The 22,050-nt window shown below is 51.2% G+C and overlaps 2 protein-coding genes across 20 annotated transcripts in view; one reads left to right on the forward strand and one right to left on the reverse strand.

Moving 5' to 3' along the window:
* ARHGEF2 (Rho/Rac guanine nucleotide exchange factor 2) overlaps positions 1–12,362 on the forward strand; it is a 58,603-nt gene extending 46,241 nt beyond the window's left edge. For 9 of the 19 annotated variants that reach the window (XM_033200543.1, XM_033200542.1, XM_033200550.1 and 6 more), the window contains 9 exons: positions 3,690–3,757; positions 6,091–6,291; positions 6,685–6,804; positions 6,934–7,001; positions 7,144–7,179; positions 7,387–7,437; positions 7,649–8,092; positions 8,438–8,651; positions 11,204–12,359. In XM_033200543.1, the coding sequence (XP_033056434.1) occupies positions 3,690–3,757; positions 6,091–6,291; positions 6,685–6,804; positions 6,934–7,001; positions 7,144–7,179; positions 7,387–7,437; positions 7,649–8,092; positions 8,438–8,651; positions 11,204–11,277 (1,276 nt within the window). In that variant the 3' untranslated portion in view covers positions 11,278–12,359. Of the gene's footprint in view, positions 1–3,689; positions 3,758–6,090; positions 6,292–6,684; positions 6,805–6,933; positions 7,002–7,143; positions 7,180–7,386; positions 7,438–7,648; positions 8,093–8,437; positions 8,652–11,203 lie in introns of all 19 variants that reach the window. The other 10 variants (XM_033200538.1, XM_033200555.1, XM_033200546.1 and 7 more) reach the window with 4 other exon arrangements.
* A 4,073-nt stretch (positions 12,363–16,435) lies between these two features.
* Positions 16,436–17,870, reverse strand: RXFP4 (relaxin family peptide/INSL5 receptor 4). Its single transcript, XM_033200558.1, has one exon. The coding sequence runs from the start codon at positions 17,802–17,804 to the stop codon at positions 16,683–16,685; it is 1,122 nt and encodes a 373-aa protein (XP_033056449.1). The 5' UTR covers positions 17,805–17,870; the 3' UTR covers positions 16,436–16,682.
* Between the last annotated feature and the right edge of the window lie 4,180 nt (positions 17,871–22,050).

Consider the following 22,050-nt stretch of genomic DNA (forward strand, 5'->3'; position numbering starts at 1 on the left):
ACACATTAGATTTGAGGCAGTCAACTATGTGTCTAATTGTAATGGGAAAAAACATCAAATAAAGCACAGGTAAGATGTTTAAAATGAATTCTGGAAGATTATGCCTAAAGAATAAAGTATAGGCCGGGCGCGGTGGCTCACGCCTGTAATCCCAGCACTTTGGGAGGCCGAGACAGGCGGATCACAAGGTCAGGAGATCGAGACCATCCTGGCTAACACGGTGAAACCCCGTCTCTACTGAAAATACAAAAAAAATTAGCCGGGCGCGGTGGCGGGCGCCTGTAGTCCCAGCTACTCGGGAGGCTGAGGCAGGAGAATGGCGGGAACCCAGGAGGCGGAGCTTGCAGTGAGCTGAGATCCGGCCACTGCACTCCAGTCTGGGTGACAGAGCGAGACTCCGTCTCAAAAAAAAAAAAAAAAAGAATAAAGTATAATTCTAATTCAGATTTTTTTGTGTGTGTGTGTTTTCAGTAGAGACAGGGTTTCACCATGTTGGTCAGGCTGGTCTTGAACTCCTGACCTCATGATCTGCCCTCCGCGGCCTCCCAAAGTGCTGGGATTACAGGTGTGAGCCACCACACCCGGCCCTAATTCTAATTCAGATTTTTTTTTTTTTTTTTTTTTGAGACAGAGTCTTGCTCTATCGCCCAGGCTGGAGTGCAGTGGCCGGATCTCAGCTCACTGCAAGCTCCGCCTCCCGGGTTTATGCCATTCTCCTGCCTCAGCCTCCCAAGTAGCTGGGACTACAGGCACCTGCCACCTCGCCCGGCTAGGTTTTTGTATTTTTTAGTAGAGACGGGGTTTCACGGTGTTAGCCAGGATGGTCTCAATCTTCTAATTCAGATTTTTATAGTTTTTCTTTGTTTCTTTAGTTTTTTAATTTTTTTGAGACAGTCTCACTCTGTTGCCCAGGCTGGAGTGCAGTAGCACGATCTCAGCTCACTGCAACCTCCACCTCCTGGATTCAAGTGATTCTCCTGCCTCAGCCTCCTGAATAGCTGGGACAACAGGCACCCACCACCACTCCAGGCAAATTTTTTTTTTTTTTTTAATACAGCGTCTCTCTCTGTTGCCAGGCTGGAGTGCAGTGGTGTGTTCTCAGCTCACTGCAACCTCCGCCTCCTAGGTTCAAGCGATTCTCCTGCCTCAGCCTCCCGAGTAGCTGGGTTGTGCCACCATGCCAGCTAATTTTTGTATTTTTTTTTTTTTTTTTTTTGAGGCAGAGTCTCGCTCTGTCGCCCGGACTGAAGTGCAGTGGCCAGATCTCAGCTCACTGCAAGCTCCGCCTCCCGGGTTTACGCCATTCTCCTGCCTCAGCCTCCCGAGTAGCTGGGACTACAGGCGCCGGCCACCTCGCCCGGCTAGTTTTTGTATTTTTAGTAGAGACGGGGTTTCACCGTGTTAGCCGGGATGGTCTCGATCTCCTGACCTCGTGATCCGCCCGTCTCGGCCTCCCAAAGTGCTGGGATTACAGGCTTGAGCCACCGCGCCCGGCCTAATTTTTGTATTTTTAGTTGAGACGGGGTTTCACCATGTTGGCCAGGATGGTCTTGATCTCTTGACCTCATGATTGACCCATCTCGGCCTCCCAAAGTCCTGGGATTACAGGCGTGAGCCACTGCACCCAGCCAAATTTTTGTATTTTGTAGACATGGGGTTTCGCCATGTTGGCCAGGCTGGTCTCGAACTCTTGACCTCAGATTATCCGCCCACCTCAGCATCCAAAAGAGCTGAGATTACAGGCATGAGCCACCACGTCCAGCCAAGATTTTTATAATTGTTCTTTAGCTTTCAGGGAATCAGTTCTCCTCAACTTTATAATTTGTAAACCTTTTTTTTGTTTGTTTGTTTGTTTTTTTAACTTCTTCACGGTGGAATTTTGAAAAAGGTTTTCAGAAATGCATATTAAAGTACGAAATTGCGGGCCGGGCACAGTGGCTCATGCCTATAATCCCAGCACTTTGAGAGGCTGAGGCGGGTGGATCACTTAAGGTCAGGAGTTCAAGACCAGCCCGGCCAATATGGTGAAACCTCATCTCTACTAAAAATACAAAAATTAGCTGGGCGTGGTGGCATAAGCCTGTAATCCCAGTTACTCGGGAAGCTGAGGCAGGAGAATCGCTTGAACCTGGGGATGGCAGTTGTAGTGAGTCAGGATTGTGCCACTGCACTCCAGCCTGGGCAACAGAGTGAGACTTCGTCTCCAAAAAAAAATTATGAAATTGCCTGTTCCAGGAAAGCAATTCAAAATGACTTGTCCTATTAACACTAGATCTGTAGTGGCTTCTTTATGAATAGTATTAATATTTGTACTTATGGCCAGGTGCTGTGGCTCACACCTGTAATCCCAGCACTTTGGGAGGCTGAGACAGATGGATCACCGGAGTTCAAGACCAGCCTGGCCAACATGGCGAAACCCTGTCTCTACTAAAAATATAAAACTTAGCCAGGCATGGTGGTGTGTGCCTGTAGTCCCAGCTGCTTGGGAGACTGAGGCAGGAGAATCACTTGAACCTGGGAGGCAGAGGTTGCAGTGAGCCAAGATCGCATCACTTCACTCCAGCCTGGGCGAGAGAGCAAGACTGTCTCAAAAAAAAAAAAAAAAAAAAATCGTAGGGCCGGGCGCAGTGGCTCAAGCCTGTAATCCCAGCACTTTGGGAGGCCGAGACGGGTGGATCACGAGGTCAGGAGATCGAGACCATCCTGGCTAACACGGTGAAACCTCGTCTCTACTAAAAAAAAAATACAAAAAACCTAGCCGGGCGAGGTGGCGGGCGCCTGTAGTCCCAGCTACTCGGGAGGCTGAGGCAGGAGAATGGCGTAAACCCAGGAGGTGGAGCTTGCAGTGAGCTGAGATCCGGCCACTGTACTCCAGCCTGGGTGACAGAGCGAGACTCCGTCTCAAAAAAAAAAAAAAAAAATTGTAATTGTGGAAATTAATAATATTAATTGTAATTGATTTAATGAGCTTCTGTTAAATGTTCAAAGCACTTTAACATTTCATTTAATCCTAATGAAAAACCTATGAGGAAGATATTACCTTTATTTTTCAAATGAGGAAATAGAGAGGTTACCACCTGGTAAAAAGTGGAGCCAGGATTTGAATACTGTTTGCTTGATGCCAAAGCCTGTACTTGACCCTCTGCACTGTGCTGCCTTTCCAAGAGACCTTGGGAGAGATACATCTCAGTAAACGCAGATAATCAGTGCTAAGAAATGGGAGGTCAGCCAGGTGCGGTGGCTCACACCTGTAATCCCAGCACTTTGGGAGGCTGAGGCTGGTGGATCACCTGAGGTCAGGAGTTCGAGACCAGCCTGGCCAACATGACAAAACCCCATCTCTACTAAAAATACAAAAATTATCCAGGCATGGTGGTGCACACCTATAATCCCAGCTACTCGGGAGGCTGAAGCAGGAGAATCCCTTGAACCCAGGAGGAGGTTGTAGTGAACTGAGATAGTGCCCTTGCACTCCAGTCTGGGCGACAGAGCAAGACTCTGTCTCAAAAAAAAAAAAAAGAAAGAAAGAAAAAGGAGAAGGTCAAGACTGAATTAAAGCTAGGGTGTGAGGCTGAGGAGTCTTATCAGAAGAGGGAAGCATAAGGCATGTTTGGGAAGGAGGGAAGGCTGATTCTGATCTATAACCTAGCTTCTGTCTCCCAATGGCATGCAACCTGTTACTCCTCCAGATGCCCATCCAGGGAGGACTTCCCCTTGATTGAGACAGAGGATGAGGCTTACCTGCGGCGAATTAAGAGTAAGTCCACCCACAAGGAGCTCCTTAGTAATTTATAATACATTCACACAATGGAATATTATGCAACTGTTAAAAAGATGAGATGGCTTTGTGAGGGCTGGTATAGATCCACAGCTGAAACATATTAAGTGAAAAAAGCAAGGTTTAAAACAATGTAAAGTGTATACTACCGTGTGTGTAAAAATAATATGGAAGACCAAGGTTGGATGAGTAACTTACTTTTTCACTGTAAGGCCTTATATTAGTTAGGGTATGATTAAACTGCTGTACAAAAAGACCAACAAAAATCTTCTTCCTTAAAAAAGGAAGTAGATTGGCCGGGCGCAGTGGCTCAAGCCTGTAATCCCAGCACTTTGGGTGGCCAAGGTGGGTGGATCACAAGGTCAGGAGATTAAGACCATCCTGGATAACACAGTGAAACCCCATCTCTACTAAAAAATACAAAAAAAAAAAATTAGCCAGGCGTGGTGGTGGGTGCCTGTAGTCCCAGCTACTCAGGAGGCTGAGGCAGGAGAATGGCATGAACCCAGGAGGCGGAGCTTGCAGTGACCTGAGATTGAACTACTGTACTCTAGCCTGGGTGACAGAGCAAGACTCCATCTCAAAAAAAAAAAAAAAAAAATGTAGATTGGCTGGTGCAGTAGCTCACGCCTTTAATCCCAGCAGGATTTGGGAGAGGGAGGATCTCTTGAGGTCAGGAGTTCGAGAAACATACCTAGCAACAAAACATACATAGCAAGACCCCATAGTCCTGGCTACTTGGGAGGCTGAGGTGGGAGGATTGTTTGAGCCCAGGAGTTCAAGGCTGCAATGCACTATAATTGCACCACTGCACTCCAGTCTGGGTAACAACAACAAAAAAAAACCAAAAAGGTAGAATATTATTGCTGTCAACGTAACAGTTCAAAGTGGGAAGTGCAGAGTAGTGGTGCAGCTCTGCCATCTTTAACATGAAGTTTTCATATCTATGTCATGTCTGAAGTGGCTACTCCAGCTCCCACTGTCACATCTGTATCACACCTAGCAATGAGGCGTAAAGGAACAGAGTTTACACCCTTTTTTTCTTTTTCTTTTCTTTTTGTTTTTTTTTTTGAGACAGGGTCTCGCTTTGTCACCCAGGGTGGAGTGCAGTGGCGCAATCTCAGCTCACTGCAACCTCCACCTCCCAGGTTCAAGCGATTCTCCTGCCTCAGCTTCCCGAGGAGCTGGGATTACAGGCACCCACCACCACTCCTGGCTAAGTTTTGTATTTTTAGTAGAGATAGGGTTTCACCATGTTGGCCAGGCTGGTCTCCAACTCCTGGCCTCAAGTGCTCCGCCCACCATGCCTGGCCTATACCCATTTATTTTAAGAGCAGATCTGGAAGACACTCATATCCATTGGCCAGAATGTAGTCACATAGCAATATAGTCACGTGCAAGTCAGGCTAGAAAACATGGTTTTTTTTTTGGTTTTTTGGAGACGGAGTCTCGCTCTGTCGCCCAGGCTGCTGGAGTGCAGTGGCCGGATCTCAGCTCACTGCAAGCTCCGCCTCCCGGGTTTACGCCATTCTCTCGCCTCAGCCTCCTGAGTAGCTGAGACTACAGGCGCCCGCCATCTCGCCCGGCTAATTTTTTGTGTTTTTTTAGTAGAGACGGGGTTTCACCGTGTTAGCCAGGATGGTCTCGATCTCCTGACCTCGTGATCCGCCCGTCTCGGCCTCCCAAAGTGCTGGGATTACAGGCTTGAGCCACCACGCCCAGCCGAAAACATGGTTGTTAACTGAGCAGCCATGTGTGCCCAGATGAAACTTCTATGCATTTTCTCATTAAAGGAAGATGGGAAGAATGAACACTGTTGGACAACTTGCAACCCCTGCCACAATCTCTTTTTTTTTTTTTTTTTTTTTTTTTTGAGATGGAGTCTCGCTCTGTTGCCCAGGCTAGAGTGCAGTGGTGTGATCTCAGCTAACTGCAAGCTCCGCCTCCTGGGTTCATGCCGTTCTCCTGCCTCAGCCTCCTGAGTAGCTGGGACTACAGGCGCCCGTCACCGTGCCCAGCTAGTTTTTTGTATTTTTAGTAGAGACGGGATTTCACCGTGTTAGCCAGGATGGCCTCAATCTCCTGACCTTGTGATCTGCCTGCCTTGGCCTCCCAAAGTGCTGGGATTACAGGCATGAGCCACCGCGCCTGGCTCCTAGAAACCTTTTTCTTTTTTAATAAATGCCAAAATAACAAAATTAAGTCTTGCCACACTGCCCTGCCCTACCCTGTTTCCCCTAGGGCTGTCCTTTACCGGCGCTCCTGCATATCCCCTAGGCCCTCTCATATACTCACTTGTTCCTTATCTGCAGTGGAGTTGCAGCAGAAGGACCGGGCACTGGTGGAGCTGCTGCGAGAGAAGGTTGGGCTGTTTGCTGAGATGACCCATTTCCAGGCTGAAGAGGATGGTGGCAGTGGGATGGCCCTGCCTACCCTGCCCAGGGGCCTTTTCCGCTCCGAGTCCCTTGAGTCCCCTCGTGGCGAGCGGCTGCTGCAGGATGCCATCCGTGAGGGTGAGGGAGCTCCCAGGGAAGAGTCTAGGCTCAAGCACTCACTGTCACAGAATATGGACATGTGACTAGACATGGACAAACACAGACAAGTGGGATGCCAACCCCATGAACCATAAACAGCCCTTAGTGCCTCTTCTGGGCCAGTTCCTGGGAAAGGCAGGGGAGGACGTGTGGTCCTTACTGCTGCTCCATATCGTCCATGCTGCATGGACTCCTGCTGCCTCATAGGCATTTACTGCCCTTTACTTCATCAGTGGTTGTGTGAGTGAAACCCCACTGCCAGTGCAGGGGGCATTCCCCTGGATGCCCGAGTGTCCCACATGTGGGGGTGAATGGCATTCCCCTCAGGGTCTTGTGTCATTCCTGCTCTCACCTCTTCCTCTTTCCCCACAGTGGAGGGTCTGAAAGACCTGCTGGTGGGGCCGGGAGTGGAACTTCTCTTGACACCCCGAGAACCAGCCCTGCCCTTGGAACCAGACAGCGGTGGTAACACGAGTCCTGGGGTCACTGCCAGTGAGTGCCAGGGCAGGGGACCAAGGTAGTAGGTGGGAGGGGCCAAAGCGAGTGGAGTGGTACCAGGGATCGAGTGGTATCAGGGCCCCAGGGAAGTGAGCTCAGCCATCCTTTTCTCCTTCTCAACAGATGGTGAGGCCAGAACCTTCAATGGCTCCATTGAACTGTGCAGAGCCGACTCAGACTCCAGCCAGAGGGTAGGTCCTCAAGAGGTTCTGGGACTTGGCAAGAGGGTGGGAGAGGGACAGCCAGCCTCTGGATCCTCAACACAAAGCTGTCAGGGGCAGGCACCCAGGATTTGTGTGCCTGCTGACTCCCCATTCTTGCCCATTTCTGCAGGATCGAAATGGAAATCAGCTGAGATCACCCCAAGAGGTGAGATGGGAATTGATAGTATAGGAGACTAAAGGAAGGGTGTTCTTAGTCTGAGAAGTTAGAACCCAGTTTGGAGTGGGGTGGGGAAAGCGTCTATATCCAAGTATGTCTCCAGATCCTACTGTCCCCACACCTACCCTTGTTCAACTTTTGGGCAGTTCTCCCATCCTAAAGCTGGGGCCCTGTTCCCACCCCGTCTGTCCTCAGGAGGCGTTGCAGCGATTGGTCAATCTCTATGGACTTCTACATGGCCTACAGGTCAGTAGGGCAAGGGCTTGAATGGGGAAGGGGAGGAGCCAGGCTAGAGATGCCTGTTTAGGTAGAGCATGGTCATCCCAACAGGCCTTTCTAAATACCCTCCCAACCCAAGCTCTCCAGGAGTGATGACCTGGGCCTTGGAGGGTGAGGGCGAGGGGTAGAAGAGCACAGGGGCTTTTGATAAACCCTTCTGCCCACATTCTACCCCCAGGCAGCTGTGGCCCAGCAGGACACTTTGATGGAAGCCCGGTTCCCTGAGGGCCCTGAGCGGCGGGAGAAGCTGTGCCGAGCCAACTCTCGGGATGGGGAGGCTGGCAGGGCTGGTGCTGCCCCTGTGGCCCCTGAAAAGCAGGCCACAGAACTGGCATTACTGCAGCGGCAACATGCGTTGCTGCAGGAGGAGCTACGGCGCTGCCGGCGGCTAGGTGAAGAACGGGCAACTGAAGCTGGCAGCCTGGAGGCCCGGCTCCGGGAGAGTGAGCAGGCCCGGGCACTGCTGGAGCGGGAGGCCGAAGAGGCTCGAAGGCAGCTGGCCGCCCTAGGCCAGACCGAGCCACTCCCAGCCGAGGCCCCCTGGGCCCGCAGACCTGTAGATCCTCGGCGGCGCAGCCTCCCTGCAGGCGATGCCCTGTACTTGAGTTTCAACCCCCCACAGGTAAGGTGGCCTGCAGTGGTGAACGGACCTGGGGTGGACATAAGGGTCCCTGGAGCCCAATAGAAATTGGGCCGTTGGGGATTTGAGCCCAAATGCAATCAGGCAACTGACTTGAAGGATATTGAGATACTAGTTGGAGAACTGAAAAGAAATGTAGATGGGTGCGGGGTGGAGGAAACTAACTCGGGTGGTGGTGCTGAAAGAGGCCAGTTGGTGGTGGATCTCCTGAAGGGGAGTCATGGGTGAGCCCCAGTGGGAAGAGCTGCTGCCTTCAGCCAAACAGAACTTCCAGTCTTCGCACTACTCAGTCCCTGGCCTGCTGTTCTTCCTGCCCACTGTCCACAGCCCAGCCGAGGCACAGACCGCCTGGATCTGCCTGTCACTACTCGCTCTGTCCATCGACACTTTGAGGACCGAGAGAGGCAGGAACTGGGGAGCCCCGAAGAGCGGCTACAAGATAGCAGTGACCCTGACACCGGCAGCGAGGAGGAAGGTAGCAGCCGTCTGTCTCCGCCCCACAGTCCACGAGGTGAGACCCTGGCGGAGACATGGACCAGAGGTAGAGTGCAGCCTGCGTACAGGCCTTTGGGCTGTGGCTTCCAAATGGGCCCTAACTGACCTGTGAGGCTTACAGTAACTCTAGGGAGGGACTTCCTGTTTTGTCTGATGATGAATGGTTGGTGGAACTCTAAGAAGCAGGAGGGGCCTCTCTCCTCCAACTGGTTGGTGATTCCCAACCTTTAGAAGTAAAAATAGGTTTTTTTTAGAAAAGGCATGGTGGCTCATGCCTGTAATCCTAACACTTTGGGAGGCCAAGGCAGGAGGATCACTTAAGCTCAGAATTTTGAGGCCAGCCTGGGCAACATAGTGAGACCCACCTCCTCTACCAAAAAAAAAAATTTCATTTATTTATTTTTTTATTTAATTTAATTACTTACTTATTTTTTTATTATTATTTTTTGAGACGGAGTCTTACACTGTTGCCTGGGCTGGAGTGCAGTGGTGTGATCTTGGCTCACTGCAACCTCCGCCTTCCAGGTTCAAGCAATTCTCCTGCCTCAGCATCCCGAGTAGCTGGGATTACAGGCACCCACTACCATGCCCAGCTAATTTTTGTATTTTTAGTAGAAACAAGGTTTCACTATGTTGGCCAGGCTGTTCTTGAACGCCTGACCTCACGATCTACCTGTTTTGGCCTCCCAACAGGTTGGGATTACAGGCGTGAGCTACCACCATGCCCAACTAAATTTTTTTTTTTTTTTTTTTTTTTTTGAGACGGAATTCTTGCTCTGTCGCCGGGCTGGAGTACAGTGGTGAAATCTCGGCTCACTGCAACCTCTGCCTCCCAGGTTCAAATTATTCTCCTGCCTCAGACTCCCGAGTAGCTGGGACTACAGGCGCGTGCCTCCATGCCCAGCTAATTTTTGTATTTTTAGAAGAGATAGGGTTTAGGCCGGGCGCGGTGGCTCAAGCCTGTAATCCCAGCACTTTGGGAGGCCGAGACGGGCGGATCACGAGGTCAGGAGATCGAGACCATCCCGGCTAACACGGTGAAACCCCGTCTCTACTAAAAATACAAAAACTAGCCGGGCGAGGTGGCCGGCGCCTGTAGTCCCAGCTACTCGGGAGGCTGAGGCAGGAGAATGGCGTAAACCTGGGAGGCGGAGCTTGCAGTGAGCTGAGATCTGGCCACTGCACTCCAGTCCGGGCGACAGAGCGAGACTCTGCCTCAAAAAAAAAAAAAAAGAAGAGATAGGGTTTCACCATGTTGCCCAGGCTGGTCTCCATCTCTTGACCTCATGATCTGCACACCTTGGCCTCCCAAAGTGCTGGGATTACAGACGTGAGCCGTTGCACCTGGCCTATTTTATTTTTTATTTTTATTTTTTAAAAATGGAGTCTCACTCTCACCCAGGCTGGAGTGCAGTGGTGTGATCTCAGCTCACTGCAACCTCCACCTCCTGGGTTCAACTGATTCTCCTGCCTCAGCCTCTCGAGTAGCTGGGATTACAGGCATGCGCCACCACACCTGTCTAATTTTTTTTTATATTTTTTAGTAGAGATGGAGTTTCACTATGTTGGCCAGGCTGGTCTCGAACTCCTGACCTCAGGTGATTCATCCACCTTGGCCTCCCAGAGTGCTGGGATTACAGGCATGAGCCACCGTGCCTGGCCCCCCCAAAAATTTTTTAATTAACCAGGTGTAGTGGCGTGCGCCTGTAGTCCTAGCTACAGGCAGTGAGAGTGAGGTGAGAAGATCGCTTGAGCCCAGCAGATTGAGTTGACAGTACTCTGTGATTGCGCCAGCCTGGGCGACAGAAAGAGACCCGGAGACCCAGACACAGGATCTCGCTCTGAAATTTTTTATTTTAGAGACAGGGTGTTGTGCTGTTGCTGACGCTGGACTCAAACTCCTGGGCTTAAGTGATCCTCCCAAGTAGCTGGGGCTACAGGTGCATGCCACTGTGCCTGGGAAGATATAGTTTTTTTTTTTTTGAGACAGAGTTTTGTTCTGTCACCCAGGCTGGAGTGTAGTAGCACAATCTCAGCTCACTGCTACCTCCACCTCCCAGGTTCAAGCAATTCTTGTTCCTCAGCCTCCCGAGTAGCTGGGATTACAGGCGCGTGCCACCACATACAGCTAATTTTTGGCACTTTTACTAGAGATGGGGTTTCACCATGTTGGCCAGGCTGGTCTCCAACTCCTGGCCTTAAGTGATTCTCCCACCTTGGCCTCCCAAAGTGTTGGGATTACAATCATGAGCCACCAGGCCAGTTTTTAAAGTAAAAAAAGTTTCAAAGACCTTCAAGTTTTTATAGTTGGTTCATGAAATAAAAAATTACCAAAAGCTCTAACCTTAAAGTATTTTGTACTTTCCTAATCAGATTGTATCTTTGGATACTGTAAAAGTGTATCTGGTTCCTAGATGTGGATACCTCACTTACCGCGTTGCCAGAGGTTTTCCTCTCACCCAAGAATTTACAGAACCCTGTCATCCCTTCACAGCCCCAGAACCCCCTGAGCCTGCAGATGGGGAGGCATTAGTATAGGGGTACAGTTCCTCATGGGAGTCTCTGCTCACTCACTGGCTTTGTCCTGTCTCCCTTCAGACTTTACCAGAATGCAGGACATCCCGGAGGAGACGGAGAGCCGCGACGGGGAGGCTGTAGCCTCCGAGAGCTAAGGGGGCCCCTCACCCCTGCCCTGTGCCCCACTGAAGAACATTACTGAAGGGGGCTAACCTTGGGGACTCCAATTTGCCAATGATGAGGGAACATTTGAAAGAACTGCAGATTGTCCTTGCCAGCTCTTGGGATCTTTAGATACCTGGGGCCATTTAAGAAGCTGGGGGAATTAGGCCACAACACCCCCTGGGGCATCCGAAAGCTACACCACAGATGCCAGTGGTTCATGCCTTCTTCCCTCCACTTTAGGAAAATTTATTTATTTATTATTAGTTATGGGGGGAGAGGGGAGATTTAAAGGACCAGGGACATGGGAACCAAGCCATAGGGATCAGAGGGCCTTGTCCTTGAACACTACTGGGGTATATTCAGGCTCATCCATGCAACTGCTGGGTTCTTGCCCTAACAACCCTCCCCTGCAACATCCGTCTTGGAGGAGAGGCTGCAGCCACAGAACCCTACTGCCCTTTAAATAAAGGAGGGCTATGGGCAGGGCCATGTCTCTTTCTCCTCTCCCCTCAACCTCTTACTGCTGTTCTCCCTTTCTCTGTCCTTCATGGAAGCCCTGGGAGATAACCTGGCTTCCTGGAGTTGATGGACTAGAGGTTGGGGTGGCCATAATGGTTTGTTGGGGGTGAGGGAAAAAACCCACAGGGACCAGAATGTTTTGATGTTGTTTTGTTTTCTTTTTTGTACCAAAGTCAACTGCACGTGTTTTATATTTTTAAGAGATCGTAGGCAATTAGAAATCGAAGCCTCCTATCTCCACATCTCTGAAGAAGTTGAGGGGTAGGGGAGACAATGACTTCTGCCTTCATCTGCAGTAACGGGGGGACCTAAACTGACCTATTCCCCAGCCATTTGGAAACAAATTCTAGGGTGGGTTGGGAAATCTCCAGGAGCCCTGACCTCATCTTCCACCTCAGCAACCATGACCTGAAACCTCAGCGTGAATTTGGGGGATTTTTCAATGGAACCCCTGCCCTCAAATGTCGACCAGCCCCAGTTTTTGTTTTTTTTTTTCTGCCAATTTTGTTGTTTTAAAAAAAAAATCAGGGAAAATTAAAAACCTGGAACTCCATAAGGTACTGTCTCCCATAATGTCTGCCAATTCTGAAGAGGATGGTAGGAGAGAACCAGGCAGTGACCTAAGTTCCTCTGAAAGGGGCCTTTTCCTCTCACCACAAGGACAGCCTCTGCCTCACTGAAGAGAGGGGTCACTGACAACAGTAACCACTGCAAATCTTTTTTTGTTTTTTTAATTCACAAACACAAGGATAAAAACAAAGGGGCCATACAGGTTCCAATGCTGGGAACTCCAGTATCAGGAAACGTGTGTTCATCGTATTTGTATGCCATGCTCAGCAGTCACCTCCACCTATTTCCCATCCCCAGTGTTATTCATTGTCAGATCCAGCCCCCACAGGGCCCTTGTTCATCTCCATGATGTCGGGCCCTGGGGTTACCTGTCACAGGAGCTGCTCATTTACTGTCCCTCTTTGAAAGGCAGTGAGAGATGAGCTGGTTTCAGTTCTTGGTTTTAGTTGGTTTTACTTCCTGTTTTCAGGTTGGTACTTACTTTAGGGCTGTGGGGGGAGGGGAGGAGGTGAGAATCTAGGGTTGTATAAATGCTGGTATGAATTCACATCCGTGCTGGAGCCTGTGGGGTCAGATTAGCAGAAGGGGGCTCAGGCCCTCAGCTAGAAAGAGGAATTGAAGTCATGTAGGGAGCAGGCTGGGTGAGCAGCCAGCACCCTCCCCTTCTGTAACTCTCATCCACCAACATCAAGCCTTTACAAGGTGCTTTCTCAGCCATTAAGGGGATCCTGAGAATGGGGAATTGTTCTCATTTTACGGGCAGGGAAACCTAGGTGCACAAAGCTTGCTAGGCCAGGAGGGGACTGGCCTTCTTAGTTCAGTCCACCACTTTTCTCCTTTGGCTGCTCTGCCTAAACATACCAGGGCTGGCTGGGTGCAGTGGCTCACGTCTGTAATCCCAGCACTTTGGGAGGCTGAGTTGGGTGGATCACTTGAGGTCAGAAGTTTGAGACCAGCCTAGCCAACATGGTGAAACCCCATCTCTACTGAAAATACAAAAATCAGCCAGGCGTGATGGTGGGCACCTGTAGTCCCAGCTACCTGGGAGGCTGAGGTGGGAGAAGTGCTTGAACCCGGGAGGCGGAGGTTGCAGCGAGCCGAGATTGTGCCACTGCACTCCAGCACTCCAGCCTGGGCGACAGAGCAAGACCCTGCCTGGAAAAAAAACAAAACAAAACAAAAAAACAAATAAACACCAGGGCTTCAGATTTCATACACAGGGACACAGGGCTCAGCAGCTGTCTGCCAGGTCAGCTGGAAGCAGCTCAGACCCAAAGCTGTGAGGGTGGCACCTTTAGGTAGGAAAGGAAGGTAGGTGGGGGTGGGGTGAGGATATTAGATAGCATGCAGAGACCACCAAGAAAGGGGAATGCAGGCTCTCCTAGAATCCCCGACAGATCCAGTGAGAGATGCTGGTCAGGACAGGACAGAACGTGGAAACCTGGAGACAGCCCAGAGTGGGTGTGAAGTCCCCCGCTGCTTTCTTCCAAGCAGTGCTGTCCCTTCTGCCACCCTGTACCAACCCCCTCCTACGCACGCGTGCATGCATGCACCCACACACACACATCTTCAGCCCCAGAACATGGGGCACAAGCATTTGTCTGATGTGGTTGCTCCTGAGAGCTAGGCCCCTTCCTCACATCTTTGACCATTGTGTCCCCTGTCCCCTCCCTAACCCACTTTTGGGAACCCACAGCCTTAACCTCTGTCCCTCCTGCTGAAGTTTCAAAGCCATCTGGCTTTGTGTTCCAGGGACCCAGGGACCAGGTTCTCACCAAAACATTGCCTTCCTTCCATTCCAAGAGAAGCTCCAGGCTGCCTGCTCTGCCCAGCCCTCCCTTCTCCATCCTCCAGCTGCACCCTCCTCCTTCCACTCCCCCACAAGAGTAGGTCTTTGTGTATGCGTTCATCTCTAACTTGGACCTGTGTATACTTTGTCAATATTTACCTCTGGGGCCCATAAAGCAGAGATGCCCCCAGAGGAGCCAATATCCGGAGCCCAGCAAAGCCGTCAGAGGGAGCTGCTGGGGTGGGAAGATGGGTGCTTAGATGGGGAGGGATTTTCCATTGCCTGCATGGGCTAGGAATAGACCTGGAGTTTTGGAACTAGTTTAAACATCATCAAAAAGAGGAAATTAAACAAGAGGCTAATTAAGTTCCTTTCACATTGCTTAATCTGTTGTGAATTGGGTGCCTCTTTGGAGCCTCCTCTGCCCAGCAATTAAAGGAAGTGGGACAGGGGGCACCTGGAGGCACTGTGGCCTTTCCCTTCACAGGGGGCTCTGCGCTTAATAAGGTGGCACTGCTCCCAGCTGCTGTCCCAGGGCCTGAGCAGCCTGTGTCCTCATAGGTTACAAGTCATGCCAGAGAGCCTGGGGGTGGGGCAGTGGAAGTGGGAGCTCTACCTCATCTTCCCTCTGCCTCCCTCCTTTCTAGGGTCTGCCTCCCAGAAAATCCTTCTGATGGCTAATGTTTATCATTGATGCGTCTCAAATACAGGAACCAAAGAGGAGCCCCTGTCCTGAAGAACACACCTTCAAGAGGGTCTTAGGGGCCAACCTCTGAGTTCTTTATGTGAGACTTTCATTATACCCCACCTCAGAGCATATACAACCATTCCAGATGAGACATGGTTCCCCATCCCCATCTCCCAGCTGTGCGCTTATTTCCTCCTTTCTCTGTCTCCATTTTACACAGGGTGTAAGAATAATAGCTCGACTGGGTGTGGTAGCTCAAGCCTGTAATCCCAGCACTTTGGGAGGCAGAGGCGGGTGGATCACTAGAGGTCAGGAGTTCCAGATCAGCTTGGCCAATATGGTGAAATCCTGTCTCTTAAGAATACAAAAAAATCGCCAGGCGCGGTAGCTCAAGCCTGTAATCCCAGCACTTTGGGAGGCCGAGACGGGCGGATCACGAGGTCAGGAGATCGAGACCATCCTGGCTAACACAGTGAAACCCTGTCTTTACTAAAAAATACAAAACACTAGCCGGGCGAGGTGGTGGGCGCCTGTAGTCCCAGCTACTCGGGAGGCTGAGGCAGGAGAATGGCGTAAACCCGGAGGCGGAGCTTGCAGTGAGCTGAGATTCGGCCACTGCACTCCAGCCTGGACCACAGAGCGAGACTCCATCTCAAAAAAAAAAAAAAATACAAAAAAATCGGCCGGGCGTGGTAGTGGGAGCCTGTAGTTCCAGCTACTCAGGAGGCTGAGGCAGGAGAATCGCTTGAACCCGGGAAGCGGAGGTTGCTGTGAGCTGAGATCATGCCACTGCACTCCAGCCTGAGCGACAGAGCGAGACTCTGTCTCAAAAACATAAAATAAATAAATAATAGCTAACAGTGTATTTCACTGTTAAATCTTCAGTAGCCCATTTTACAGTTGAGAACAGTGAGGTACAAAAAGGTAAAGTAATGTGCTGGAGGTAAAGGTGTGAATCCAGGTGCTCTGACACTCAAATTGATACTCTGGGCTTTGCATTTGGGGCAGGCAGGAAGAGTAGCACCACTTTCTGAGGTCTCTGCTTTTCTGGCTCTACCTGCAGCCTGTTCTCCCAGCCCCCTCCCCTTTTTAATCTCTCACCTCCCTTCACCCCGCGCCCCCCATGTCTTTGATTTGTCATTATCTTCACTTCTTTCAAATCCTGATACAAGGGGAGACACACAGGCACTCTGTCAGCACCAGGGTTTTACACCCAGGGCCTGGCAGGTGCTGGGAATTCCAGCAGTACCCCACACCTGGCATCCCTTCAGGGGAACTACAGTTTTTGCAGCTGAGGCCTCTGTGGGCAGCAAGTTTCTGTGGTCACCACTGAGATGGTAAAGTGGGGACAGGGGAAGCAGACATTTTTGGCCTTGATACTGGAGAAAGACAAGGGATACCCTGTTTTGAGGTGGGGAGTGGGTACAGAGGGACAGGGGCACTGACCTCTGATTCATTAGCCTAGATCCCTTAGGGAAGTTTTTCTAGATATTTTGGCAGAAGGCAGAAATGGAGCAACGAATCCTTTTGTTCCATACTGCACTGGAGGTGGAACTGGGATAAAAGGTCAAGACAATTTGTGGATAATCCAGAGGTTTATTCTCAGATCCTCTTCTTTCCCATCTCCAAATAAAGACTTAAGCTTTGTCACACCCAGCTCTGATCTGGGCCCCCGCCTCCCCCATTCACCACACCCAGAGTTGGGGATCAAAGATCAGACTTTTCCCTGCGGGCGCTGCAGCCTGGCAGAGAGGGCAGCTTCTCCCCAGGACTCGACGATCCTACACTTGGTGGATCTCAGAAAGAGGAGCGTGTTCAGCTTGCGCCCTTTACCCGGGTGTCCCTCTGTCCAGGTTGGTGAGCAGGGTAGAAGGGCGGCTCTCCGGGGGGTTGCTCGCGACCCACCGCCTGCCTACCTGCTTTAGGGCCACCTGTTGCACCCAGCCTCCGCCCTGGGGCCACAGCCTCGACCGCAGATCCCTGAAGGTGTCTGCCAGAGCCTGCCGGGGCTCCCGCCTCAGGAGACAGTACAGCACAGGGTTGAGGCAGCTATTGCTGTGTGCCAAGCAAGTAGTGACAGGGAAGACATACGTCTGGATAGTATAGAAAGTACTGTTCCAGGGCACTAGGTCAAACTTCACCAGGACACCCCAGAGAGTGACCACATGGTTGGGAAACCAGCAGAGGAAGAAGGAAGCCACCAGGATGCGGACAGAGCGGGCCACGACCCTGCTGTCCTGCTGCCGCCGTTGCCGCTGCTGCAGGAAGGCCAGCAGCAGCAGGTAGCTGGTGGTGATGACGCCCAAGGGCACCATGAAAGCCAGCACCACCCTCTGCAGCTGGTAGGCCCCCAGCCAGTACCTGCTGGGGAAACGCAGCAGGCAAAGGCGCACACCACACACCTCACCCTCCACCCCGAAGACAGCTGTGGGCACCGTCACCAGAGCAGCCGCCACCCACACTGCTAGAGTGGCTATTCGGGCCCAGAAGAGTGAGAGGTGGGTGCCTGGCCCTGCAGCCATGGCCACCACCCAGTAGCGAGCAACACTCAGCGCTGTGATGAGGAAGATGCTGGCATAGACGTTGAGGACAGTGGCCGTCAGAACCATCTTGCAGAGGGCACCTCCGAAGGGCCAGTGAAAGTCCAGTGCCGACTCAGCTGCCCAAAAGGGGAGAGTGAGTGCCAGTCCCAGGTCCGCCAGAGCCAGGTTGAAGACGAAGGTGTCTGAAGGTGGGCCAGGGGCTCTCCGGGCACAGTTACTCAGTACCCACAGCACCGCCAAATTTCCCAGCAAGCCAACGGCCCCCACAAGCCCATAGGCCAGGGCAACCATGAGCCTCAGGGCTAGGAATTTGACAGGCATCGGAGCATCATCAGCACTCAGCACACTGCCTCCGGAGGCATTGGCCCAGAACATGGGTGGAGAGGCAGAAGTGTTGAGTGTGAGCATCGCAGGGCATCAGAGATTGGTGGCGCTGAGAAGAGAGGTCTGCAAGTATCTGCCAGACTGGCAGAGGCCACTGAAGGCTCTAGGCAGAAGGCTCTAGAACTAGGTCCTCTGGGGCCTCTGGTGAGCCCTGGCCCGCGCCCACACCTCAGAGGGAGGGGTATGGAAAGGACAACCCACCACCTCCCTGTTGGTCAAGATTGGTGGTGGGTGGGGCAGGGCGAGGCAGAGCCTGGGTATATGCGCATGCGCCTGCCTGTAAGAGGGACTCTAAATGGCAGAGAGGGAGGGGAGAAGGGAGAGTTACCTCACTATGGAGGGCAGCCCCAAGCCTCCACCCCAGGGAGAGTGCTGGAGGTTCCCTGTCCCAGAGATAACAGGAACCAAACTAGAGCTGCCTCTGTTCCTAACAGCGTGCAGAGGCCTCCCTCCTCTGCAGAAAGTGTTCCCTTGAGGCCCAAAGGAAGGGGCCTTTCTGGAAGGGCCCCTTCCAGAAAGGAACGGGCATAGAGGCAGGGAATCAGCATGGGTGTCCAAGAGAGGAAAGAGCAGAGGCTACGGAGTCCCAGACCTGCTACTCACTAGCCATGTGACTGGGAGAGTTACTTTACTCCCATAAACCTGTTTTCTTGCTTAAAATTTTCAGGTAAGTCTGCTTCACAGGAGTGGCATGATGAAATGAGAGAATACATGTGAAATAGCAATTTGTATGAATATTATTTCAAAGGAGAAGTTTGAGGTGTTTGTGGCAGAAGGGTACTGAGAGGCTATTACCGTGCTCAGGGAACAGTGCCAACTAAAACAGGTTGGAATTCATCTCAGCAGCAGTAACCTTGAGGCTAAGAGCAGGGAGGGAAAAGAGAAAGGAAGTCACAGCTTCCTGTTTCCTCCCCACTGGGAACACTGGGCCTGTGAGGGCCTGCATGGACCTGGGCATGCCCTCAGTTCTGTTCCTGCTTCTGATAATTACATATTCCTGCTAACCTCTATCGCCGCCCTTTCTTCCTTTCCTGCTCTAGTCTGGACAGAGCTCAGCGGTCCCCCTACTTTCTCCTGCAAACCGCATGTCAGAGCTAAGGATCCTGAGATACACCCTCACCACACCTCATCCTGTCTCCCCATGATCTCAATCATAACTGGAAAAAAAAATGCTTCACTGGGCCCTCCCTTTTCATTGCCTACATCTCTACCTACTGCAGAAGGAGCTGTGATGGGGACAAAGAGAAGGCAGGAAGCGGGTAGATAAAAGAGTAAGGCTTTCTCAAGGATTCCAATATATTCAGCCCCTTCTTGTCCTCTGCCAGCTAATTAAGATAACGTTCGATGTTCAGTTCCCTTGGAGTGCGGAGGGAAGAGCGGGGCCCTTTGCAACAATAAATCAGCAGTGGGCTTTGTGAACACATAGAAGAAACCCAGAGGTGAGAGTGATCCAGGCTGGGTGCCAACATATTGGGGCTTTCGAACCAGGGATGAGTATAAAGGGGGTGGCAGAAGGGGAGTGCCCAGCCTGAGGTCAGGTGAGCCCCACAGGCTACCTCCTGGCCTCGTGGCTGCTCCTGTGTGACTGTGTTGTCACTGTCTCTCTGGGCCATGTCTACTCCTCTGCCCACCCAGAATCACCTTGCTAATCTGGCAGTTAAGATAACCGCTTGGCCGGGCAAGGTGGCTCATGCCTGTAATCCCAGCACTTTGGGAGGCTGAGGTGAGCGAATCACCTGAGGTTGGGAGTTCAAGACCAGCCTGACCAACATGGAGAAAGCCCGTCTCTACAAAATACAAATTTGGCCAGGCGTGGTGGCGGGTGCCTGTAATCACAGCTACTCAGGAGGCTGAGGCAGGAGAATCACTTGAACCGGGAGGTGGAGATTTTGGTGAGCTGAGATCATGCCACTGCACTCCAGCCTGGGCGACAGAGTGAGACTCCATCTCCCCCCAAAAAATAAATAAATAAAAAACAACAACAAAAACTGCTTAATGCTTTGGACTTATTTTCTTTATTGACTTAGAGAAAAGAAAGTAGACCAGAATTCCAGGGTTGTGCTATTCATTTCAAACATCTGGTCCTCCAATCATTTCTTTACCTTTTTATCGTTTCTAGTCCTAAGCCTTTCCCTTGGTCTGAGACTAGCAACACCCCCTTGTGGTTATGTAGAGAGGTGATGCCACCAGCTGGCCATGTCTAAGAACTTCATTTGTCTAGCATTTCGTTCATTCATTCACTAATCACAGCATTCCCTGAACCCTTACTGTGTGCCAGGCACTGTGCTTGATGCTGGGAGACAAAAACAAAAAATATAGTCACACTCTTCATAGAAAATAATAAACTTGGCCAGGCGCGGTGGCTCAAGCCTGTAATCCCAGCACTTTGGGAGGCCGAGACGGGCAGATCACGAGGTCAGGAGATCGAGACCATCCTGGCTAACACGGTGAAACCCCGTCTCTACTAAAAAATACAAAAAACTAGCCGGGCGAGGTGGCGGGCGCCTGTAGTCCCAACTACTCGGGAGGCTGAGGCAGGAGAATGGCGTAAACCCGGGAGGCGGAGCTTGCAGTGAGCTGAGATCCGGCCACTGCACTCCAGCCTGGGCGACAGAGCGAGACTCCGTCTCAAAAAAAAAAAAAAAGAAAATAATAAACTTTTTAGATGGAAGGGATCTTTCAGACCATCTCGTTCAACTTCTTATTTTACGTAGAATGAGAGTGATTTGCCCAAGACCACCAGGGAGGTGACGGTAGAGTCAGGGTTTGAGACAAAAGTCTCTTGACTCCTAGAATAGGAGTCTTTGCCACTACATCACGAACCCTGAGGGACACAGTGCCAGGATGTGGATGGAGGGACAGTGACAACACCTTTCAAGATGATTCTTCACTCACAGCTGCTGAGAGATGAGGAGGAACTAGATTCAGCAAAAATGCTTGTGCTGTCCCCCACCTTCATATTACCCTGTAGAGCCAGACTTTGCCAGTGCCATTTTCTTGTCTGTTTGTTTTTACTAACTCATAGGCAGTGCGCTCAGTCAGCCACCAGTGCCATCTTCCATCTCAGAGTCCAGGGACCGGTAGTGGTACATTATGGTGTCTGCCTTCCATAAAAAGGACCTCTAGGGGCCAAACCATCCCCTCAGTCACCTGAATAGCCACACCTCCCTCAGCCGGCATCTCTCTCCAGCCCCACATCCCTGTCCCTGCCCTTCACAGCCCAGGCTACGGCGTCTCCGAAAAGGAATTGGAGAGGAGGCAGAAGGGACTGAGTTATCACTCTACAGAGCACAGAGAGGAGGGAGCTTTGCATTTACATTTGTAGTAGAGGGGACAGAAACTAAACCCTTGGGGGTACTACAAATGGTGAGAATAGGAAACCTACCTCTAATCCAAATCCCTAAGCTCACATCAACTCAAGCAGCCACCATCTCTACTCTGTCATACGTCTGCCAAGGTTCACTGGGGGAAAATCTCCAGTATTGGTAAGGGGTATGGGCAGCTCCAATGCTCAGGGGCAGGTTCTAAATCAGTCTCTCGGCCAGGCGCGGTGGCTCACGGCTGTAATCCCAGCACTCTGGGAGGCTGAGGCGGGCAGATCACGAGGTCAGGAGATTGAGACCATCCTGGTTAACATAGTGAAACTCCATCTCTACTAAAAAGACAAAAAATTAGCCGGGCATGGTGGTGGGCGCCTGTAGTCCTAGCTACTAGGGAGTCTGAGGCAGGAGAATGGCATGAACCCGGGAGGCGAAGCTTGCATAGAGCCGAGATCACGTCACTGGACTCTAGCCTGGGCAACAGAGCAAGACTCCATCTCAAAAATATATATTTTTTTTTCTTTTTTTCCTTTTTTTTTTTTTTTTGGTTGAGAAGGGGTCTCACTCTGTTACCCAGGCTGGAGTGCAGTGGCACAATCTCGGCTCAGTGCCTCGACCTCCCCAAGCTCAGGTGATCCTCCTACCTCAGCCACAGGAATGTGCTACCACACAGGCTAATTTTTGTATTTTTAGTAGAGACAGGGTGTCCCCATGTTGCCCAGGATTGTCTTGAACTCCTGGGCTCAAGCAACCCTCTCACCTCAGCCTCCCAAAGTGCTGGGATTACAGCCATGAGCCACCATGCCCAGCATCAAAAATACTCTTGAAATGTCAATTGATCTGTAGATTCAACACAGTTTTTTTTTTTTTTTGAGACAGAGTTTCACTCTTGTCACCCAGGCTGGAGTGCAGTGGGGTGATCTTGGCTCACTGCAACCTCCGCCTCACAG

The sequence above is a fragment of the Trachypithecus francoisi genome, unplaced genomic scaffold (genome assembly GCF_009764315.1).
Source record: "Trachypithecus francoisi isolate TF-2019V2 unplaced genomic scaffold, Tfra_2.0 Lachesis_group5, whole genome shotgun sequence".
Taxonomy (NCBI): domain Eukaryota; kingdom Metazoa; phylum Chordata; class Mammalia; order Primates; family Cercopithecidae; genus Trachypithecus; species Trachypithecus francoisi.